Here is a 16,338-nt window from a genome sequence, read left to right on the forward strand (position 1 = left end):
TTCAGTGGGGTTCACACCGTGGTTCATCTTTACCTCAGATGACACAGGTTGCTGTGTTTGGTTTTGATTTTGATGGTGCTGGTGTCGAAGGACAAACTCGTTCATATCTGAAGTGTCCATCTTTGCTTTGACCAGTAATTATTGTTCCTTGAAAATTTCTGTTTGCTTCGAGTTTGATTTCCTTTCCTGAAATGTCTGTGGCCCTTTCGTTTGGGTCAACATCTGACAATATTTTAAGCTTCTGTTCGAATGCTGATCATTACACTTCTGCAGTAGGGGATTATAACCAAGTTGATTTTTCTTGAAATTACTCATGGCTTGCTCCCCTACTTTTTGTGCGATATTTTTTAGGTCCCCAGCTATACCTGACATTACTTAGCCAGCCTGTCAACTGTTTGACAAGACTCCTCTGACCAGATCACTCAGGATTTACGCAGAAGTTCTCAAACATTTAATCTATCATTTCTTGATCTTTCAGGTAACCGGGGTACAATTCAGATACATGCACATTTCGTGATATTAAGTGACTGTGAAAGATGGAAAGATGCATTTGTCAGATAGCATGATAAACGTTATTGATCCATTTAAATTATGTCTTCTAAGGAAGCAACGCATTAAAAATTATCTAAAATTTTACCAGTACTGTGTAAGGGAGTGCAGTAGTAACCAATGAATAAAGTAAACATTAACATCAGGGCACCTAATTTTCATTTCAGCAGTCACCTGAGCAAAATTATTCCTGTGAAAGGTTAGCACGTATAAAAAAGTCGTACTAAATCACAAAAATACATCTGAGTGAAGATTTGCTGTCTTAAGTGGTGTAGTTTGTTACTGTCTCAGGTCTGGAAGTACTTAATGGCAGAAAACAGCTTTTATTATGTGGATGAATAAAGCTTAGAAGAATAGAGTACTAATTCACGACTGGTATTAACGAGGTGGGAATGTAAGACATAATGGTATGAAATTTGTTCCTCCTCACACAAAAAAAAAATAAGAAAAATGTCATTGCCATACTGCCAGAAAGGCCTCTGTGCTTCAAATACAAGTGAACATTTGTAATTGGCATTTCATAAATCTTTCTCTCATTATAACTTACAGATATCCTTTTCTGGCTCCTCCTTTCTGCAAAGGTGGAAACAGCTGAGGGCACACATCCCTCTCCCCTAGCAAGGGCAGAAATTACAAGAACTCAAAGCAAGCATGGATGCAAGAGCAAATTCAAAATGGGAACGCGAATTAAACCCAGTTTCTACAGCCCCTCTAGCCCAAAAGCTGGATTTCTCTGTTTTAGCACACAAAAAGAGAACAAGAAAAATGCCTCACTTCTTTCTCCAGCTCTTTGACTTTGTTATTCAGTTGCTTCACTTTGGCTTTTTCACGCTCAGTCTCGGCAGTTATCTCACGATTCTTTTTGGCCAATTCAACTATTTTAGTAGCTGCAACATCTCCAGCTAAACCAGACGTCCCTGAAAAGTATACATAAAAGCAAAGGACATATCTTACAGGCAAGATTCAGAATAGACGATGCTTTTGTTCTCTGTCCAGTGCACAATGTACTTTTTATTGTCTCATCCATTTCTCTCAGAGCCGTGCCAGGCACTTAAATGAACAACTGAGGGAAAAGAGGCGTCAGTGATCGCAGATGGATTGCTCGGTCCTTTGAGGCAGCACCACGTTGTGGCTAGCAAAGCCACATTTCACACTTTAGCAACAGCCGCGTGTCAGAAGGCCACAAGAGTGGTCATAGCAACATTACTACACAGAAAGGGTAAAGGTGTTTTCTGCTTACCGCTGTGAAGGACAGCTGTGACTAGATTTTCGAGGCATATTACAGAAAAAGACAACACTCTAGTTTGTACTGGTTGTTTACTACCAGAGGAGTTGCTGAAACAGAGGTGTGAACTTTTCTAGACATCTGTCCTAAAAGGTCAGGCACACTATTACAGTTGAGTCCTGGATAATGTCCAGGAAATTTCATTGTGTCTATTTATATGTTCCTTGAGATTATACATGGAGCCTTACTGTATTACTCTTTTAATTGCTCTTTTAAACAGATACTTCATTCACCTCCTCATCAGAGAGGTTTGATCAGTGTCATGAATAAAGTAATACCCAGGACTGGCTTGTGTGTCACTTGGCTTTCATTAACATCACACAGGTGAAGAAAAGTTCTTGCACAAGTGCAAAATCAATATGATTATATACGATGTCCACGGAAACCTTAACTCAGCAGTGAATACGAGCCTGCAATAACAAATCTTTGGTGGGATAGATGAAGATTGAACTTGGCTGTCGTCATTCTTTTTAACTCTTCCATCCTCCTTCAGTGCTCTGAAGTAATGACTTTTCTACTGACATCTGGGAAGATTATATTCAGGAACCGGGGTGAGATGCAAGGATGACGGATCACTCTTAAATGAATTATGAATCCCATAAAACCCCTGGAGACTTTAAAGAGGCTATGCAGAATATAGGTGAGAACAGAATATGATCCCATGTCACTATTTAAAACTGCTGTAGAGAAAATAATAAGTTATTTTTAAAAACATTTCCACTCTTCATACTCCTTTATCTGACGTGTGTTTCCCTTCTCATCAAGAAGCTATTTTTTCCTTAGTTTTCATAATAAACGACGGCTGCTAAGGATCACAGTAAGTACTAACCTAACCAACAGTTAGGCTGGTGCTTCCATGTGATGGTCTTCAAATACATTGCACACATTTAATCAAAGCTTTTAATTCCCATGCAACGTGGCGAGCCTCTTGCTGCAATGTAGACAGGGAAGCCAGAGGCATGGCACAAACTGCCACAAGCTCTCAGCCAAAGAAGCTGCAACAGCACATCTGCCTCCTGGGCCTGACCCAGTAATAGCTTATAATTTCTCCTACATACAAGCTACAGAGAGTTTTTAAGAATGAAGGTGTAATTTAAGTGTTATTTAGTTCTGATTATTGCCATTTTCCCTGTTCTCTACTCGCCTGGTCATCACTGCTATCCTGAACAACAGTGGCACCCAGTGGAGGAGGTGCAGCCTGCACAGTTCAATTTTCGAAGTACACACAAGTCAATTTAGAAGCTGGACTTTGCACTCAGCCAGTATCTTACGTGGGCTTTATTCAAGCATTCAAACAATAAGAGCCTAAATAAGGAATTTAACACTACACAGCAGAGAAAGCTGCAACGCTGCTCTTTAAAACTAACAGAAAGTTTTCTAAAATATGATTTCTACGAGTCATCATTTTTTGTGACAATAACAGCAAGTTTGCAGAAGATCCGTGAGGAACAGAGGTCACTGTGTACCCCCCAAAGAGCACTATACCTACATTAAGGGGCATATAATTATCAATAACATTTTGCATGTTAGGTCTGACCTGTCCGACTACCAGAAGTCATTTGATCCTTTCAATAGCTCTCTAAAATGGGGAGTAATAATATTCATATTTTGCAGCTCAGGAAACTGAAGGAGAGAGTAAGGCACAGATCTTTACGCACACGTGCCGTTCCACGCGTAAGTGCCATCATGTCAAACCATTGTGAGGAACTTCCCTCTGCAAATAAAGAAGAGACTCCTTACATGGGAGAGAGATCGATATTTAGAAAACTCTGCAAATGCAAAGCGGTGTCAGCTTAGGCTCTTGCAAGTTTAGTTAACAACTCTAAGTGTTGACTAAATCTATACACAGGTGTCTAAGTATTTTCAAAGTTCAGAGCCAAGCGGTTTCAGGGCTACTACAAATTACTGCAAGCTCAACAGAGAACAAGTCTCTCTCAGTTGAGAGCTGAATTTTGATTCCTCCTAGCAGAAGCTTATTACAGGAGTGGAAACGGAGACAACAACAATACGACCAAAATACTCCTTTTTAGCATAAAGCAGGTCAAGAGATGTCACATGAATATTTCACTGCCAGGAGATCACAATGAATCTCTTATCCTACCTCTATTGCCATCAGCATCAAGCAAACACTGAAACTAACATAGTGAGAATACAAAGTTACTGTGTTTACCCGATAAAGCCAATCTGTCCTCCTGTATTTTTTTCTGGAGTTGCTTTATTTCAAAATCTTTCTCTGCCACCAGTTTGTATAGCCTGCAGTTTTCATCTCGGACCTCTCGAAGCTGATCCTGGAGCTGCTCATTCTCACGCTTAAGCAACCTGCGAAAAAATAAGCCATAATGGCAAATGTCACCGTAATATGCTGCAAATGTCACTGTAATGTGCTTCAAATAGATGCTTCCAGAAATAAAATAATGAAATGACTGTACACTAGATGAGCTGAGCTTACCAGGAGTGAGTTTACTGAAGTAAGTAGAATACCCTAAACCTCAGATCAGAACTCAAGCTGACGATCTGATCTATTCAGTTAATTTATTTCTTCTTCAAAAATTCAGCACTTCCTTGTGTTGTCTGGGGCAAACCATCACAGAACAGGTATCTTTTCAGTGCTCTTGAGGTTACTGAATAATCTCATCTCACTCAGTTTTACTTATCTGGTTCCTCAGAGGAAACCAGGCAAGCTCACCGGTCAGCAGCCGTGACATTCAGGTTTTGCTTTCTATACTTACCGAAGCCAAAAGAGCATCAACTGCAAAAGCTGCTACTGAGGTTCTTTCTTTAAAATTGAATGCTTCATAGCAGTTCACAAAAGACCAATTTCCTGCGTCCTCATCTGATTTTCTTGGAACCCCACCAGGATGGACTGGCATCAGTTTGTATTGTTAATGTTGCTTTTTGGAATTCATTTAGAAACAAAGCATATCAAAAAGCCTTCTGAATGGGAGGAAATAGCCTTGCTTCTCCCATTCTTCAGTACATTTAGCAACATTTATGGGTTTCATCTCTCTAAGACATCCAGAGAATTAATAACTTTAATCTCTTTGCTGTCCTTACACGATGGTTCCTCTGAGTGTAAAATCTAGAAATTAAGGCCTCGGGGGTTCAATTCAATTGTGGGCACTCAAGCATCTATTTGAGATGCCCCAGGATTATCTGAGCCGTCTATGTCAGGCCAGCAGCCACGACACAGGGCTCCTGGGGAAACTTCTGGGGCCCAGTCAGAGAATCCAGAGCACCTCAGAGAGCACTTGCCACCCATGCGTGGACATATGAACCAACCCCAAGAATTCCTGACATCCTCCGCACCTTTTAGCCAGACTCCTCCAGACAGCAGCATTTCAGAACAGAAATGAACCTGTCTCCATTGCCCAGAGCGGAAACCCAATGTTCTAAGAGAAGCTGTACCGACACTGCCTTCGGTAAATACGTTTGTGGTAGAGACCCTGCTGGCTCAAGTCAGTGGTTCCCAGTGCTGCCTACAGATTAGCTGCCACTGCAGGGTGACCGGATTTCTCTCTAATTGCCACTAAGTGCACTGATGAGGGGACTCGATTCAGTCACTCACACACAGGTGCCATCTGAGCTGCCCGCCCATCCCCCGGCTACTGCTGCTGAAGGGTTAAGGTGTCCTGTGTCCTATCTATCATTCCCATGTGGAAGTTCCCAACACCCTACAGCATCTCAGATCTCATTAGACACCTAAGGCCGTCACAAGAATCAACCCCTAGATTCCCATTATCTACAGCGTGACCCTGAATGTCTACATTTTGGTGACTTAATCTGGAATAGTGTCTCACCCTTTTGGCCTATAGACTGATTGCTCCAGACTACAACAGAAGTAGGTAGCTTGGATGAAAACAAGAGATTTGGATAATGCCCAGTTGTTACAGTATATACCTGTGGCTATGGTGATATCCACAGCCAGACAAGTCAGCTATCTCAGTAGTCACCTAAACCTTTTCTGTTCAAAAGTTCTAGGAAGCCTTTTGCTCCAACTGGACTTTGGAGCTTTTAAATGCATGCTCCATATGTACATGTCAGAATAAATGACCCCTTAGAGCACTGCCATAAAAAACACGGTGAATTTATGACACGATTCAAAATGCATAATTAAGCAATGCACTTCTGTTTCAAAGCTGCAAATCAAAGAGAGATCAAAGGCAACTATTTACAAAGGAGAAGAAAGAAACCAGCAATCTGAGCAGAGAAAAGGCAAAACTAAGTTATTCCCACATGTACCACTCATGGAAGCGAACAACAAAACTGTGCAGATGTAACTAGAGACACAGGGACAAAGATATTTCAGTCAGGGAATTAACATGAAAAAATGGTTCTAGGCTCTTAACACACCTGATCAGTGATGTCTTCCTCAGAGCTGGCTTCCGAGTCTTGACAAAAAGCACTTACAGTAGGACGGACAGAAATCCCGACTGCACAGAGCTGGAGTCACCTCTGAGAAACTTCCCCACCCCACCCCATCATGACTCTGCATGTTACAAAAAAGGTAGCAGATTCCACCCAAGCGGCTCAGCTACAGAAAGTCAGCCAAAAGAAACAGGCTGAAGAAAGGCAACCCCTTTTCACTCTAGTTCAAGGAAACAGAGCCAGAGGAAGCCTGTGAGCAAGGCCTGTGACCGAAATTCAGGTAAGTGTCTTTCTCAACTCTGTTACAGATCCTCCATGTGACACAGAGAATCGCTTAATCTTAAATACACCAAACAGCGCAGGGAGAATAAAGTTACAGAAAAAAACAATACAGAAAGACAGAAATGTCAGCTAAACACTTGCCTAAACAAAATTTGGGAGTAGGACGGAAGGAAGGAAAAACGAACTCCCGAAGCTCAGAGGAAGGGAGACTTCTGAGAGGAGAATGTTTTCCAAGCGCTGCTATAAACAACACTGACATGCTGAAATCACTGCCACTGCAGACCATATGGAGTCCTGTTATTCTGGAACAAGTTTCTAACGTGTTGTTATGGGAATACTGGAAAGTACATCCTGGTGAATCTCTTCCAGAAGCAAATCCTGCCCAGATTTGATACACTTATAACCACTCTTTTGCTCAACGCAGACGTACATAAGCAAAGGACAATCCAGAAAAATCTGCTACACCTGCCATGTCAAATAGGGACTTTTTTAAGAGTCAGTGCCACTGAAAACAGAGGTAAGTAATAGCTCTTTAATTACTCAGACCTAAACTACTGAACTGTAAATGGCAGAGAGCTGCTGGGACTCTCCTGTACTCTGCACCTCGGAGCATGCACACTGCAACCAGGATGTGCTACAGGAGCACCAAAGCCCCTCTCCTCCATCAGACAAATCCACATCTGAACCGTGGGAATCAGTCTCCCTCTCTTTTAAAAAAAAAAAGTAATAAAAAAATAAAATCAGATCTCTATAGTAATCTTCTCTATACTATCAGAACAAAATGTTGAAGGGAAGAGGACAGCAGGGAGAGGTCAGATCAGAACAATACACTGGCAAATCAGACAGCCGTGGTGAGGGACCTATGTGTGAAGAAAACAACGTATGATGCAAGAGTGACAGCATTAGCGTTTAGGTGAGCTCCCTATTTTCCACACGGATGTCCTTTGCAGCATGAACACCGCATTCCCAGAAGCACCTGAAAGTTTCAGTGGTTCACTCCTGGGTTCCTTGCGTCTACACAGAAGCTCTGCTGCAGCTTATGCACTTGGGTGTTTAAGGAAGCAATCTTCAGAAACAAGCTGAGCAGGGAATTGCCCAGAGTAACACAAGAGGGAAGATCAGCATTTAAGGCCTAATAAACCTCGGTTAGTGGCTTGATAAACTTTGGTAGACGTGCCCTTTCCCACTCCAGATTCTGGGAGGGGAAACTGTCTCAAAGGTATATACCTAATTGCGGTTTTCCACCCGTGATCTGCTGGTTTTGGCAGAGCTGCCAGCTCCTCCTTCCTGCCCCTGTATCACAGTACATCACCCCATCATGGTGCCAATAAAACTGTGTGTGGGGCTTAAGCTTTAAACTGTTTCACTGAAATGACTTGAGATAAAAGTACCCTCGCCCCAGAAAGTGAATCCAGTTTCCAGCAAACAGCTGTATCAGCACAGCTGCAAGTGGGGAGCAGAAGCAGGAATTTCTTCAGCTGGCTTCACCACTAATATGGAGCAAATCCCTGAACAGCCAACACTGTAGTAACTGCAGACAACTTTGGGACACGTCCAACTTCAGACCTGTTCTACTTCGTAAAAAAGAAATACATTAATTGGGTCAGAAGGAAAGACTGACGATATCCCAGGAGGAAGATGAATGATCTGAGCTGGGGTTTCAAATCTCTGCTCCAGTAAATTGAATTATGCACTCAGCTCAAAAAACAAGATGGAGGGAGATCCACACCAGAATGCCCAATGTCCTGGTAATCCAGATACTACCCCAATGGGTAAAGTAAGACCCAAAGCCCTGTCCCCAGTGAGATTTAAAATCCTACCTTGTATAACCCTGTCAAGTATCTTAACCAGGAGGCAACTCTGTCTATGAGACCCTGCTATATATCTGGCTGTCTTTTGATGTACTAAATCAGATTATATTGTAAAGATAGCCAGGGGAACACTCTTCTGCCTTTGGCTTGCACCCATTAGTTGCTTTGCCCTTATCTGTCTTTGGAAACTATTCATGTAAGAAACCTGTTTGTTTACGAGGCTAGGCAGGAACTAACCAACAGTTCAGAGGATGTTAGTGATCCTGAATGACTGGATTTCGTCCGTCAGATAGCACCTAGCTGTCCCTAGCATGTCACCCTTAACCTCCCTGTCCTTCTGCTCTTCATTTGTGAAACACTGATAATAAAGACCACAGCACAACGCTCTAAGGATATACATGTTAGAGACAGCAAGAGTCTTCTCAGGATAATGAAAGTCCAATATGTGAAGACAGAAAGTGCTCTGTCAGTGTAATATGCATTTCGTAAGATCATATGCAAAATACACTTCTGTGACTTCCTGAAGAAACAGTGCTGCTACACCTTTACCTTTTGCTGTCATCCTCATTTACAGGTTGTCCTGTTTCAAACAGGTTTAGATCATTTGGGATTCTGAAAGTCTCCTTTGCGTTGCCGTTATCACCTTTCTGACTGTTCTGCTTTTCCTTCTTCCTCTCCATTAAATTTTGCAGCCGCCTTTGCTGTTGTTCTTGATAAGCCTTAAACTGGCCTTTAAAATATTCATTCACTTTTACGTCTGACTCCATTGTTTACTAAAAGCATAACAAGAAGAAAATAAAAAGTGACAGAGAGCAGAGATCAACATCCCTTTGAAAAACATCCTCTTCTAGCAGCTGCTTTGCAGTTTTTCCTCACTGACCTCTGCACAGTCTCCCTGCCACCTCCTCCTCTCGGCCACTGCGCTCTTCAGCCCCACCGTCTTGCTTCAAACGCCTTTTGCCATGAACAGCTTTCAAACAGTCTTCGAAAAAGTTTTCGGGTCTTTTTCACTCTGGCATTCAAAGAGCAATGTTTTAAAATGTTTTTAAACAGATCTGTTTAAATAAACATTTTTACAGAAGAGCAAGTTGGGGTCAAATCCAAGCAAGTGAGGCAACCAGATTATACTGATTAAGGGGAACACAGGCTGTTTGTCACCCAGGTCTACTCAGCCTTCTTTCCCATGTTTCAAATAAAGGTGCACAATCCCCCATTTTCGGGTTAACGTGGGACTGACAGAGAAAGAAAGATCTCTGTTTATCTTCGTGCTCCCTTTGAGCACCAGACACCAAGAGTGTAGCTTACATCTTTCCCACAAATTTCTAAGCATTAAGTGATAACATTAAAGTGATAATATCGTTACCCATTTGAATGCCTAGTGCTTTATTCAGTATGACTAAAGACCATCAGTTTTCTGATGTATTCCAGCCTCCTCTCCTTCTGTTTGACATTTGCTGTCAGCAAAATATCTAGCGCACCTTTGGTCTAGGAAAAACAATCAGTAAAAACTTTCAAAGGCACGCCCTCCACTGAGTAATTAACGCAGGCCCTTCCTCACACTAAGGCAGCAATCATCCTGATAAGGTGCCAAAATACACACTATGTCCCCGTGTACCACAGGGGCAGAGATGCACTGCAAACAGTTTCACTTCCACTCCTGCCTCTGGTCACCACGGGTGTGGACAAGGTGCGTTAAGGATTGACAAGGGCAAAGAGCAGAGTCCGGTCAGCCCCCACGCCTCGTGGGTGTGAGTGATGCCCTAGGGGCAACCTTTAGCCCTCTGGACTACCTGGATACCGACCCCAAACCTGGTGCAGAGGGATCTACCACGGAGCTGCTGTGTGGGGAGAGGGGGTTCTCTCTCTTCCCCGCCCAACCTCACTTTGCCCTGCGGCCTGACAGGCCCTGACAAGGCCGCGCTGCCTCCCCCAGCCCGGGGCCGCCGGCCCGCGCCTCCCCCACCCCCCTGCCTACCGAAACCGCCTTCCCCAGCCCCGAGAGCTGCGGAAGGCTTCCCCCACGCCGGCTTCTCCCGCCGGCTGCCCGCCTGGGCAGGGCAGGGCCGGGCAGGGCAGGGCCGGGCCCAGCCGCTCCGGCTCCGGGTCCCGCCGCCGACCAGGCCGCAGCCCCACGCCGTTCCCATAGCAACGGCGCCAAGGGCAGGGGAAGGGCAGGGCCACGCACGCGCCCAGCGCGGGCGGGGCGGGACGGGGCTCGCGCCCTTCCCCTCAGTCCCCGCCGCCATGACAGTTCCCGGCAGCCGCTGCCGCGCCGGCACAGTCTCCGGGCCGCAGGGGCCTCCCCTTCCCGCAGAAAGCCCGCCCCCCTCGGGGTTACGGGAACGGAGCGGCTCCTCATCCCGCCCCGCGCTGGGGAGGAGGAGGGCAATTAGAGGAAAAGGCCTCTGCGCGGTGGAGGGGCGTCTCCTCATCCCTCCCCAGCTCCACCCCGGCCGTGAGAGCAAGGAGTCAGGGACAGCAGGATTGTGCCGGCTGGGAGTGCCCTTCCCAGTAGCATCGCACTTTCTCAGGTGATTTTTATTAAGGTATATAAGCTCACCCCATCTATCCGCAGGAGGCTGCCCTCCCCCCAACAAATCCATCGCCAAACACTTATCTCCAGTACTCACACATTTATTCGTATTTTGTCTCCCACTGCTCTGTACAACATCACAGACAGAGGTGCAGTATGTACCTTGTGATATTTATTACAAAGAGACATCATACTGTCACCATGGAATGTAAGCTAATAGGAGAAAATGAGGTTTTTACAAATTGGCTTTATCAACACATTTATTTTTGTGATTGCTGTTGGAGATACAAGGGGTTCAAGTGTAAAATAACAGTGGCAATTTACAGAGAACAGTTTTAACACCTCATCGAGGATGACGGACTTTTCAGATTTAAGTGTTTTAAAATTTCTATAGGGAATGATACTGCAGGAATCGGAACTAGATCATACACTTTAACTAAAAGCATTAGAACACCAAATCAAGGTTTAATTTTCACAATATGTATTTAAATGTTACATTTAAATGTTATTCAGAAGAACACTGTAAATAAAGTTACAAAATATAGTAGTCCAAGAGTCTGAAAATCTATAGTAAAAATAGGGAGCCTGTGTCTTCATTAACAATGAATAAATATAACTTTTAAATAGCTGCAACATACCAAATACTTATCTCATGCCTTAAATAAAAAAAATAGATGTTTATATCTCTCAATATTTAGAAGTCATTTAGTGCTACTGGAAGCTTCTAAATTACAAAGCCAGAGGCTGACAAATATACAGGATAGAAAATGGCAGCAAAGCGTTCACGACACTTATCTTACAGACGTGGCCTCCAGGTTCTGCTGAGGCCTAACAGAAGCGAGTTCAGACTTTGAGGTTTTGGGCAATGGCAGCAAAAAGGAGTCACCAATTTCAGGACTAAGTTGACAGCCGAGGGGAAGATAAAGGGATTGTACTCTACTATATCCCCTAAAAGCTGGGATATGGTAGTGTCAATCAGAAAGAACCAGGCCCTGATACCCACTCCCCAGTGTGCAATCATTTAGGCTGCCAGCTTCAACACAGTGTACCATACACAAAATAGATATAGGGCAATTCTCTAATACCATATATTATTTTTTTCCTCAAGAACCCCTCGATAAGAGGTTTGTAGCTGCAGTACACAGGCTACCACCAGGAGCGAGATTTCAGTCATCTTCCCGTTACTCCTTGGGCTTCACCACGTACTCCCGAAACATTGAATACAGCACACCTACAAGACACATATAAACACAGTTAGAAAGCTGGATAAATGGGAAATAAGATCTTAACAGATTTCTTACAGTTCAAGATCTGAACAGTAAGAGATATTTTCAGCAATAATTCTCAGAAATAATGTTTCCCTTCTTCTTCTGCTCTCCGTATTTTTTATTTTAAATAGTGGTGCTGAACACTACAAAATTCTTCATGACAGAGAAAAAGGACAGGAAAATATACTGTATAAGAAAATGCAGATCCCGAGCCAATTCTAGTTTGTTTTGCAGCCAAAGTCAAGTTTTGCTGTTGTACCTTCTGGGAATACAGTACAGAAATAATGTTTCATGGGATATTCCAGGCCTGAAAATAATACCATAGGCTACGCGAGCTGTTTTTCCAATGCATTAAATTCAGAAACAGCAACATATTTACAAGGGAAAATACTAACATCAGACAGTCTTTTTTTATTTTGCTTCAAATTTAAACTCCTGCAGAACCCCACATACTTCCCACGTCTAAAAGTAGTCAAAACTTCTACTCTCAAAGGTAGTGCAGTTTGATATTGACTATGTGTACTTAAACATCACATTACTCTAGAAAGGCTGAGCGAACACCAGTAACGAGCATAAACATCCTGAAATATAATGGCCTGGACACTTCCACCCCAAGGATATTTCACGCACGCTGTATCATCCTCTAGGAGAAGAGATGGGAGAGTTTCTCCGTGGTTTGCCAGTGCCGAGGACCGCCTCTCCTGTTCGGTACGTACCACACGTTATCGCTCCCACGACGAAGCCCTGGGCTGCCACGCGCATGTGAATCAGATGAAGTGACATTTTCATGTCGCCTCTGTGCTTCAGTTTGTACAGCCCGTAGCCAACCACCATGGCGAAGCCGGCCATCCCTACAAGGCAAGGACAGCACCCTCGTGAGTCAAGATCCAAGTCACCGAGTCATATGAAGTGACCCCCGGAAACAAGACATCCTGGGAATAATCATGTTTTGATCTAATCACTCTGATTTTGTGTAGATGGTAAGTCCTGGCCCATCTACTGCTTTCACTTGAATGCCACCTCATTTAATGCCCAAGTCAGTGCAGAGAAGAGCGAGACTAGTGTTAAAATGCCACCGCAGTTGCTCGAGGCATCAGAGTTTCTTGGATAATTTTCAGAAAGCGCAAGTTCTGCTTGCACCCTCTTTCCTGGAAGGAAGCTCACACCCAGGAACACCGTGCGGCTGCAGCTGGGACACTCGGCGTGTGGATGCACCCTGACGTACGCACCGGCCTGCTGAGGTTGCTATTTTGGGTGCTGTCACGTTTGGCTGGCTTTCACCGGGACAGGACAAGTCATACGTTCCTTGTCCCGTGCTGTGGGAAAGAGAGGTTCAGCAAGGTCTCTTCCACAGGGCTGGAATTCACTTTTAGTCCCTCAACAGACCACACCGACGCTCTCAAAGAATACAGAGCAGCAATGCCCCAAATTCCCCAACTCCATCCACTGCATTCCATATTTAGGATGATTATTTACGTAGTTCAAAGGAGGCTGCCAAGTTTTAAGTGTTGTGTATATTTTATTGCCAGGAGCCCAGACAGCTCGTCTCCCTGCACAGCAGTATTACCAGTTCCACTTGTGAAGCTGTAAACCCTCGCTTCACCAGGGCATGATCCACACGGTAGCTCTATTAAATACCAGTTAAGAGTTTTAGGGCCTTCAAACTAGCTCCCACACAGGTTGGAGGTAAGTTCTGCCAGTCTTGCTTGGGAGAAGCCAAACTCGTGGAGTTCGTACTACACTCTTGTGAGCTGGAGAGCAAAGTCCTGTGACCAACGAAAGCAGTGACAGATATTTGCCGGCAAATGCCGGGGACAGTTCACCCCAAGTGACCCGACTGCTCTCCATTTAAAGTCGCTGGAAATCAAAACGCGTTTTGCGTCAGAGGCAGTTCCTGATTGGAGGAAAGTTCTCAGGATGACCAGGACTGAGCTTCTCTCCCTCAAAGGCTTTTTTGGGATCTTGGCAGAGAGGCTGAGAACTTTAACAACCTCCTCAAGCTGGGGTACCACAAAACCTACTAAAAAAATGGACTTCAAATGAAGGGATGGCAGCAGAGAAGGGTGAAATATTTAGCAGTTGGGCTCTATTTTAGATACTTCTGGTTTGTATTTTGTAAGCTTTAAAGTTACTTTGCAGTAATCACGTATTTCCAGTAACTCCAGAACAGCTGCAAGACACACTCCTTACCACCTAACAAACAGGATCACCTCAACATGGCTTGTAAGCTCACCTAAAAACCTTTCAGGGTTATTTGGTTTTTTTTTTCCTTGTAATTGTAGGTTCTGAGTTTTCTATTTAAGATAACAGGCCTCACTAATTGTTTCCAGGCAGGAATACCGCTGTCACCGCTCCGAAAGCCTACATGAGGAAGTAATTTCAAAATAATTTTCTGTTCACAGGAAAACGGTGAGCTGTGATGGTGTTTACCATATGGATTGCCCACGAAGAGAACAAACTATGTAACCGCCTTTCTTCATCGTTAAAACTTACCGATGGGTACAAATGGCGTCTCTTTAAATTTTCTTAACAGCTTTGATGTCTGGCTGGTGTCAGTCTCATACTCGGAGAAAACGGATTCCTGACCGGATGACATGGTGGCTGCAAAGACAAAGAGTCTCTCTTCAGGTTTTAGAGGCACCAAGTTAAGAGAACTTTTAGAAAAAGAAAACCCCTTGCAAATTCCACCAGTCACGAACGTCCACGTAGCGAGGTACAAGCATGAGGGCTAGCCTTGCCTTTTCGGCCTTCCACCCTCCACTGCTCCGCTTGGCTTTCACCGGCTATTCCTTAACAGCTGCTCTGACCTCAGAGAAGTTCATTCCTCCCCTTTCGCTCCCTGCCAGCAGCGGCTCCCGAAGCACTCTGGGTGGAAATCGCGAGCCGCTGCAGAAGGTCAGCCCTGCCCGGCACCTCCTCGGGCCGATCCAACCTCACTCACCACCGCAGTGGAGCTCCAGACTCCCACTGGAGAGCACAGAGAGTAAAACAGCAGCTGCCATGGAGCCGGAGCGAGCCTCGAAGCCCTCGAGAGGCACAGACTCGTGTGGGGGCGCGTCGGGAAGAGGAGCAGAGCTTCTGTAGCACCACAGGGGATTTCTCACCTGCCCCCAAGTTATAAAAAAGCAGCAGCAAGAACGGCTTTACCCTCATCATCACCCACCCAACTGCCAAAACCTGCCAGCTCGTCCTGCCGTCCCCATCACAGGTCACACCAAGACCCGTTCTTTCTCTGGTGCCCGCCATGAGCGTCATTCTTCAGCCAGTGCCTCTCTCTGCGAGCACAATTAGCTCGGCAACATCACAAAGGCCTCTGCTAGGAAAAAAACTCCACCGGTTTTGTTCCAGCTTTGCCATCAACGCGCTCAGCCACAAAACACATCTCCGCCTCACAGGGAAGCTCTCCAAGCTCTCAAAAAACGGCAACAGGAATTTAATTTAAGCATGGGCCAGTGAACACATCCAAAAGGCGTGTTTCACGTGTGGCCAGATTCCCTGGTTATGCAGCATTTCGTGCACATCCATTTCAGCAGCCTGGCTTGCTTTTTTTAAACTCAACGCACCAACCATTTCCTCTGCGGGCCAGAGGATTTGGTCCCTCTGTGCCTGCTACAGTTACCCTTATTTGCTAAATATAAGTTACATTTTCACCTGACGCTGGGAGAAGGAAACACGAGAGCACCCCGTCACTCGGGAGAGGTGGAGACAGCCAGCGGTGAGCCCTGCACGGGAAAAGGCTACCGAGAAGTGAACCCATTCGTCCAGCGACCTTCAGCTCCGACACGGGTGTGGAAGTGACCGACCCCAGGGCGAGGGGACTGTCGTGCGCCCCCACATCCCGCCTCCCCCCCGCCCACATCCGCACCGGGGCCCTGCACCCCACACCGCCCTACACCAGGCCCCGGCACCTCCAACCCGCGCTGGGCCTCTGCGCCTCGGTCTGCCCCGGCCGCCTCCTCCTCCTCTTCCTCCCCCAGGGTCTCTCTTGGATCCCAGACCCCGCGTCCCAGCTCCCGGATGCCCCCGGTTTCCCCCAGCCCTCACCGAGCCCCCGCTGCCGCTCGCCGATCCCGATACCGGCCGGCGTCTGCCTCGCCTGGCCCCACCCCCCGCCTCTTATTGCCCGGCTCCGCTCCGCCCTCCCCGCCCCGGGCGCTGCCGGCCGAGCCGGAGAACCACGGCTCCCAGCCCGCCGCGCGGCAAGTGCCCAGCCAATCCTAGAGCGCGCAGGCAGACGCTGCGTCC

At 45.6% G+C, this 16,338-nt stretch overlaps 2 protein-coding genes across 5 annotated transcripts in view; both read right to left on the bottom strand.

Moving 5' to 3' along the window:
- CCDC13 (coiled-coil domain containing 13) overlaps positions 1–10,420 on the bottom strand; it is a 36,354-nt gene extending 25,934 nt beyond the window's left edge. For all 4 annotated transcript variants that reach the window (XM_054192522.1, XM_054192520.1, XM_054192519.1 and 1 more), the window contains exons 1-5: positions 10,268–10,420; positions 9,173–9,304; positions 8,842–9,065; positions 4,005–4,153; positions 1,324–1,466 (exon numbers count right to left, since the gene is read on the bottom strand). In XM_054192522.1, coding sequence (XP_054048497.1) covers positions 1,324–1,466; positions 4,005–4,153; positions 8,842–9,059 — 510 coding nt within the window. In that variant the 5' untranslated portion in view covers positions 9,060–9,065; positions 9,173–9,304; positions 10,268–10,420. The remainder of the gene's footprint in view (positions 1–1,323; positions 1,467–4,004; positions 4,154–8,841; positions 9,066–9,172; positions 9,305–10,267) is intronic.
- A 647-nt stretch (positions 10,421–11,067) lies between these two features.
- HIGD1A (HIG1 hypoxia inducible domain family member 1A) lies at positions 11,068–15,967 on the bottom strand. Its single transcript, XM_054192789.1, has 4 exons — positions 15,745–15,967; positions 14,587–14,694; positions 12,810–12,944; positions 11,068–12,056 (listed from the first exon to the last, which is right to left on the bottom strand). The coding sequence occupies exons 1-4, from the start codon at positions 15,950–15,952 to the stop codon at positions 12,007–12,009; spliced, it is 501 nt and encodes a 166-aa protein (XP_054048764.1). The 5' UTR covers positions 15,953–15,967; the 3' UTR covers positions 11,068–12,006.
- Positions 15,968–16,338: the final 371 nt, after the last annotated feature.

The sequence above is a fragment of the Rissa tridactyla genome, chromosome 2, assembly GCF_028500815.1.
Source record: "Rissa tridactyla isolate bRisTri1 chromosome 2, bRisTri1.patW.cur.20221130, whole genome shotgun sequence".
In the NCBI taxonomy this organism is placed as follows: Eukaryota; Metazoa; Chordata; class Aves; order Charadriiformes; family Laridae; genus Rissa; species Rissa tridactyla.